Consider the following 7,621-nt stretch of genomic DNA (forward strand, 5'->3'; position numbering starts at 1 on the left):
GAAACGAAGTATTCATCTCCCATTCTTGATTTGAATAACTTTAAAAGTTGATTTGGACCTGTAAATAATCTCAGTTTTTTAGTTTATTTGGCTGCTCAAAAACTTTGACCTCCTGTAATAAAACAACTCTGAGCAATTTCTGAGACCTTACAAAAACTGTTTTTTTCTTTCCCTTCTTTTTGAGCGGATCCTTCTGACTTTAAATCTTTAATATTGAAAGTTATTTTCATGCTGACCAAACTCAATCATAGAGCGAGATGGAAGAATCTTCAGACATGAAGGAAATCGGAACTGCATTATGTATTGAAAAAGCTTTATTTTTTTCTTATAAAAGCCGCCAACATTCACTGGCGCTTCTCCGTGAGGCAATATTTCATCGATTTGAAGTGTACGCACTAAGGCTGCATCCCAGATGTCCGTCATTCATGTATCCCTTCTTCTGCTTCTTACTTTCGCTATCTGTAACCCTTCATGGCGAAGATGGATGAAGAACAGGTTGGTTGGCTACCCTCATTCTGTGCCATTCGTGTATGGAAGCCGTTCACTTTTAAATTTATTCCTGCTTTTCGTATCTATCCTACAAAAACACAAAATTTTAGATGGATACTATGTCGCTTTATGTTGTACTTTTCTGAAGAAAATAAAATTTTCATCATTTTGCTTGTTTGATGGTTAAATGTAAAAAATTATTTAAAAATAATTACTTTTCAACATCCTAGCAATAAAAATTACTTTTTTGGCTTAAAGGTTGCTAGCAAAGAATTCATTCCGCTTTGAAGAGGCCACCATTGCTGACATCCAAGCCGCTTTCAATGACGGCCGGCTCACTTCCTTCAAGCTTGTGGAGTACTACCTAGACCAAATAAGAACTCTGAACCCACACCTCAATGCTGTTATTGAGGTTAACCCAGATGCACTCGATGATGCAGCCAAAGCCGACATTCAGCGCAACGCCCAAAACCATCTCAGCCCGCTGCACGGCATCCCTGTTCTCGTCAAGGACAACATAAACACCCACGACAAACTCAACACCACCTCAGGATCCTTCGCTCTTCTCGGCTCCATCGTGCCCCGAGATGCTGGTGTCATCCAACGCCTCCGAATGGCCGGCGCCATAATTCTTGGCAAAGCAAGCATGAGTGAATGGGACAATTTTCGATCGCTAGGTCCACCCCAGGGGTGGAGTCCACGAGGGGGCCAAGGCCGAAATCCTTACTCTATGACAACAAATCCATGTGGGACCAGCAGTGGTTCCGCCATAGCGGTGGCTGCAAACTTGGTGACAGTTTCACTTGCATCTGATTTGGTTGGGTCTATCACCTGCCCTGCAGTGGTAAACTCAGTGGTGGGCATCAAGCCCACAGTTGGGCTAGCGAGTCGATCAGGGATGGTTCCTATTTCCCCGAGGCTACAAACCATTGGGCCAATGGGACGAACGGTGGCAGATGCAGTGGCACTTTTGGATGTGATCGTGGGATTCGATCCATTAGACAGTGAGGCGACGAATGCTGCGAAGAAATTTATTCCGGAAGGTGGATTCCACGAGTTTTTAAAAAAAGACGGGCTGAAGGGGAAGAGGATTGGGATTTTGCGTCACCCTTACTTTGATATATACCCAGTAGGATCCATGGAGGCTATTACATTTGCTGAGCATTTTCTAACTATGAGGTGATTACTCTGTCTCCCCATTAACAATAGATTATTAAAAAAATCTTCTTTTTTATATGATATAGGCCAAATACGGTTAAGCGCTGGCGAATCACACAAATATATGTGGTATCCTAGTAGTATATGAATCAGAGTTCGTGTATCCATCCCACACGAAACGAGCTAAAATCGAAAAGTAAAGAAAAACTTCTAGGTAACTGGTTTTTAGCTTAGCTTGAATACTCAGAGTTATGGTATTTTGTTAAAGTGATTAATGCTAATTTTTTAATTTTAACAATCCTAGACTAACAAGGTTAAAGAGTTTAAGAGTTTTCAAATGCACAAAATTTCTCACATGAATTAGTTTTGTAGGAATTTTAGTTCAAATTGGTGATTTGACTAATAGGTGAAAATCACGAGCAAAATTCTTCCTTATCCTCTTCCGGGCATCTAAGACAGTTCCAAAGTCAAACTTGTTTAGTCCCTTAAATCAAGTGATTTGCCTAAGACACTATTGCTCCCTAAATGATTGCACTAATCTAAAGACAATATTCCATTTTCTCATAAATTACTGTGACTTAACCTAATCATTCCATTAAGAATTCTTCTGAGTCATTTTCATTTTAACTAGCCAATTCAAAAATAAATAATACTCTTAAGGTTAATAAATCACCAAATGAGAAATTACATGAAATCATACTAGAAAATTCTCATTAATCATTCTTACATGGCCATTCTAAGCGATAAAAAAGATTATACTCATGAACCATACTTTTAAAAAACAACATGATGATTTTATTGAAAGAACAAAAAATCGTAAATACAAATTTAATTGATAAAAATCAATTTAAAGACAAAGACTTTACTGAATTATCTCTTTCCTTTTCCCAAAAGAAATGTTGAAGTGTACAACAAAAAAAGAAAAACCCTTTGATCTACTCACAAATCTCTCTTCACTTACCTCTCTTGTCCGCTATAGAAATTCTCAAGATTTTAGAACTCTCTCCAAACCTTTTGAAGTTTCTCTGAGCCTTTAATATCATGAAAAATCTCTCTAAAGTGTCAACCAAGTGCTTTTAATGCTTAATTTTGCAAATCAATGCCTTTGAATCACTCCCAATGATTACATCGCATGAACTAGTGCGTAAGAACTGTAGTCACTGTCCCTACATTTTCCTTCTTATACTGGATTTCTAGGGCTCTGGGCGCCTAGGGTCCTGAGTGTAAAACTTAGACACCGTTACCGCGGTGCCTAATTTCCACTTCTCTGTATTTTGGACAAATTTTGGAGCACTTTGAGTGGCTAGGTGTTTGACTCTGACACCTAGGTGTTGGTCTCTGCCTTAGCTTTTTCACTTGGTTCTTAATCTCCAATGATATTCCAACCCCGAATCTTGTTAAACACATCACAAACATCTTCTAAATGTGTAAAAGTAAACTAAGAATGATTAAAATTAAAACATAAGTTAGGGTAATTCCTTTACACATCAAAATCCGTCAAATTTAAGCATTACCTGTCTCCAAGTAATTTCAAAACCTTATTCTAAACTCTAACAAAATGTAGTCATAGTTAGGGTTTAATGATTTAGTGCCTCCTAATTAAGGATTTTGCTTTTAAAGTTTTCTCCTAATGTGCTAACTTTACAATCATTATAGAAATATGTATATTCATCCTAAGGTCCTCATATGAAGAATTGACTCCCATAAAATTGATATCATACATAACATTAAGTTATCTATTTAATTAAATCGTCTTTTTCTAGTTTTGATTTCTATGAGGACAATGTTTCTAGCTTAAGTTAGAGAAGCCATTGATCCTTCAACCTTAGAAGAGGATTTAACACCAATTTTAATTAAAGCGTCACCTCAAGCTTCTCCTCAAATGTTCTTGAATTTCTTTTTTCTCTTTTTAGTATGAATCTTTTATTTATTTTTTCTTGTTTTTTTTTTGTTGATTTGACTTACCCTTTTTGCAAGTTAAATTTTCTTTTCTACCCTAACATAACTCGAAATTTTGTAGATCATGAAATGATAGCTCAGAATCAATTTGTTTTAATTAAGTTGAGACTTATTTAATAGAATTGAATTATGAATTTTGTATGTATTCAATATTTATCTAAGAGTTTAGAATGAATATATATGGATAAGTGATCACTATTGATAAGACTTAGTAGTTTGGGATTAACTCATCTTTTCCAAATCTTTGAGAAAAACATGTTACTCTTATATATCTTCCATTTATTAGTTTGCACTTATCCTTAACTACCACCACCATTATTTATATTGAATGATTTCTAGATACTTTAAGGGCAAAATATCTCGTGCAAGCCCCGAATTTGTTTTAATTAAATTGTGACTTGTTTTATAGGATAGATTTATCAATTTTATATGTATTTAATATTCATCTAAGTGTTTGGAAATACATGGATAAGTGAGAACTATTGTTAAAAATCTTTATATGTATTTAATATTCATCTAAGTGTTTGGAATGAATATACATGGATAAGTGAGAACTATTGTTAAAAATCAGTAGTTAGGGATTAATTCAACTTTTCCAAATCTTCCATACATACTTGTCGCTCTTATTTATCTTCTATTTATCAATTTCACTTATCTTTAACTACTACCACCATTATTTATATTGAATTTCCAAAATAATTTTCTAGATACTTTAAGGGCAAAATATCTCTTTACAGTCACTACCCCCCCCCCCCCCCCCCTGTATAAAGAGGTAAGATGCATGACTACTGATATATAAACAATAACTAAATAAATAAAACTAATCACAATATATTAAGTCCAAAGTATACAATAGACAACATATGGGTGAATAGGCAAATGTCAAAGGCAACAATATCACATGCAACAGTCTCCAAATGAATAAGAATAAACATCAAATCAGAAATATAAGATTTCGCCAAAGCATAACATCATAGCATGTCTATATCACATAGACAAATGACAATCCAAAAATCCAATAGCCCAAGAAATAGTCCAACCAAAATCACCAATAGTAAGAAATAAAATACAAAAAATAGTAGAGTCCACACCACATCAAAACATTCAATCGAAGTGAGGATACTCCTCATCCTCCTCCTCATCATATAAGGCCTTACTAAAAAAATTCTCTCTTTTAGCAAATGGGATGGTAAAACTACCATCATTCTTAACTTTCTGAGGGAGCTTCTTATAGATAATAGCACTATACTCCTTGCTTAGAGATACAGTCTCAAAATCTCTCAACTTCCTTTTCTTATTAAAAATGTTTTACATGAATTTCACATAACTAAGCATTTGCTCTAAGGCTTCAGTGAAATGGATGTTAACCGTTAGTTTTTTAACAACTTTCAAAAGCCTTAAAATTGTTGATCAAGCTTAGTTTATTGAATCCATTGGGGAAATGGTGGGGACGAGTTTGATTTTCATAAGTATGGGGTAAGTTTTTCTCTGGGTCTTTTGGGCTTAGATTTAGCTTCTTCCTCTATGGGTTTCTTCCTATTTACTTCTTCCAACTCTTTCACACTTCTTAATTTGATTTTATTGACATGTTCATTCCCTTTATCCTTGGGATTCACTTTAGTATTGCTAGGTATGGTCCCCTGGGTATGTTGCTCAAGGAGTTAGCTATCTACACTAATTGGTTTTCAATGTTCCTTATTGTTGCATCTGACTCTCCATTTAATTCGTCATTTTTAACATAATTTCATCCAAAGAATACTTCTCTGTAAACAGAGTATTTGAAGTGAATCCAGTTGGATAAGATAGTCTATGGTTGTCAGTATCTTGATTAATAAACTATGTTTGATTGATTGTTTCCCCGCCAATGAGTTCCCTCATTTTTTTTCTATTCTAGATGAACTATGGAGCACCTCGTGGGCCTAGGCGCTTGGTTTCGGCACCTAGGTGCTTAGTTCCGACACCTAGGCGCTTAGTTCTGACACCTAGGCGCTGGACCTTGTCTTAGATTTTTCACTGGTTCTTCGACTCAAATGAATCTGCGACCCTTAATCTTGAAAAACACATCACAAATACCTTCTCAACGAGTACAATCAGCATTAAAATGATCAAAATAAGAACATAAATTAGCACAATTTTTCTACACATCATTATACATATCAGATAGTTTATAAAATTTGGGAAGATAGCCAAAAGAAGTGATGTTTTATTCTCACATTAAAATGACAAATCTATGAATCAAGAAATTTATGCATATGGATACAAATAGGAAATGTCTTAGTGAGAAAAAAAAAACAATTTCAATGAACTCATTTTTAAATAGGGCAAGTTTTTTTTTCCGATAAATTATTTAAGATATTTTCGAGAAATAAAAAATATTACAAATATTTTTAATTAGATATGATTATTCCATTAATTATGTCTACCATCTATTTTAATTGAACTAATATGGGTCTTTGATCTAAACAAAAATCTTAATAGTATATAGAACATGCAAAAATAAAAAAATGATTTTTCTATATATTTTTTACATTAAAAATATTGCCTATTAAAATAATGTGACATAAGAGTGCATGTTATATTTGTACAAAATTTAGGTGCCTATTTGGTGATAAAGGATATAATCACCACTCAAAAAGTAGTTGATGATAAAACAAAATAGAAAAACAACACTATCTTATTGTTTCATGTAATTTCTTGAGTGGTGTATTTATATGCAGTGGTTGTGAACCACATGGTTATTGAGGGTTGGTCAATCCATGATGGTAGGGGGTTAAATTTTATTAAATAAAATAAATAATTGTGTTATTAAATAAAATAGTGAAAGATAAAGTAACTATATCTTAAAAAGCTAGGAAATTGAAATTCAAAATTAAATTAAATTTTAAATTTTATGTTACAGATTTAAAGGTGCTATTTTAGTGGACAATCTGAAAATGAGGAATGCAGAAATCATGGAAAATATCACTGCTAATAGTGAAGTTGTTTTGTTATTGGCGGAGTTCAAGCTTTCACTCAATGCCTATCTCAAAGATCTCGTGTTCTCTCCCGTACGGTCTCTCGCAGATGTCATAGCCTTTAATAAAAACCACTCGATTGAGGTAATTGATAATTGCCCCATAAATTATATTATAATCGTCATGCATGTTTTGGAATGGAAGCCACTTAATTAACAATTTTTTTGTTATCAATTTTTTACAGGAAAAAATGGAAGAGTATGGACAAATAATTTTTTTGGCATCAGAAAAAACAGATGGGATAGGTGTAGCAGAGAATATAGCTTTAAAACTAATGACCCAATTCGCTCAAGAGGGTTTGGAGGATCTAATGAAACAGAACAACTTAGATGCTGTGTTGTTCCCTAACCATTATGCTTCAACTTCAATGGCCCTTGGCGCCTTTCCCATCATTAGTGTTCCAGCCGGATACAATAGCAATGGTGAACCCTTTGGTATCTCTTTTGCTGGATTGCGTGGTTCAGATGCCATATTGATTGAAATAGCCTATGCCTTTGAGCATGCTACCCATGTCAGAAATCCACCTCAAATGCAAGTTTGACCGTGAAAAACAAATGCTAAGTTACAAAGATGATAATATTCATCATAATGCATCATTTTTTTTCTAAACAAATGATAAAATTTATGGATGTATGAGCTACTTCTTGCATTCTTAACCAAAATAATGTCATCAAAATTTTGCTTTCATAAAATAATTATGCTGAATTATAATTTTCTTAAATTATTATTTTTAATATTTAGATATGGGATTTATCTCATTTCTAATGATTCTATTTTATTTTATTTTTACTTTTGTTAAATTCTTTCTTTTTATTTAATGTTTTTTTCCATATATAAATTGATATAATTTGAAGCTTTAAGTTAAATGTGGTAAAAAAAATAAGAATATTTATTTAAAATTTTAATAATTATTCTCATATTTCATATCAATAACAAAATATAAAGCATTCTCACGTATAATTTTGATGGTCAAAACCTTTTGACAATTAATAAAATTTCAT

At 33.3% G+C, this 7,621-nt stretch overlaps 1 protein-coding gene across 1 annotated transcript; it reads left to right on the top strand.

Moving 5' to 3' along the window:
• The first annotated feature begins 469 nt into the window (after positions 1-469).
• Positions 470-7,161, top strand: LOC110029358 (putative amidase C869.01). Its single transcript, XM_020731611.1, has 4 exons — positions 470-495; positions 748-1,668; positions 6,506-6,704; positions 6,805-7,161. The coding sequence occupies exons 1-4, from the start codon at positions 485-487 to the stop codon at positions 7,159-7,161; spliced, it is 1,488 nt and encodes a 495-aa protein (XP_020587270.1). The 5' UTR covers positions 470-484.
• Positions 7,162-7,621: the final 460 nt, after the last annotated feature.

The sequence above is a fragment of the Phalaenopsis equestris genome, unplaced genomic scaffold (assembly GCF_001263595.1).
Source record: "Phalaenopsis equestris unplaced genomic scaffold, ASM126359v1 Scaffold000567, whole genome shotgun sequence".
Classification (NCBI taxonomy): domain Eukaryota; kingdom Viridiplantae; phylum Streptophyta; class Magnoliopsida; order Asparagales; family Orchidaceae; genus Phalaenopsis; species Phalaenopsis equestris.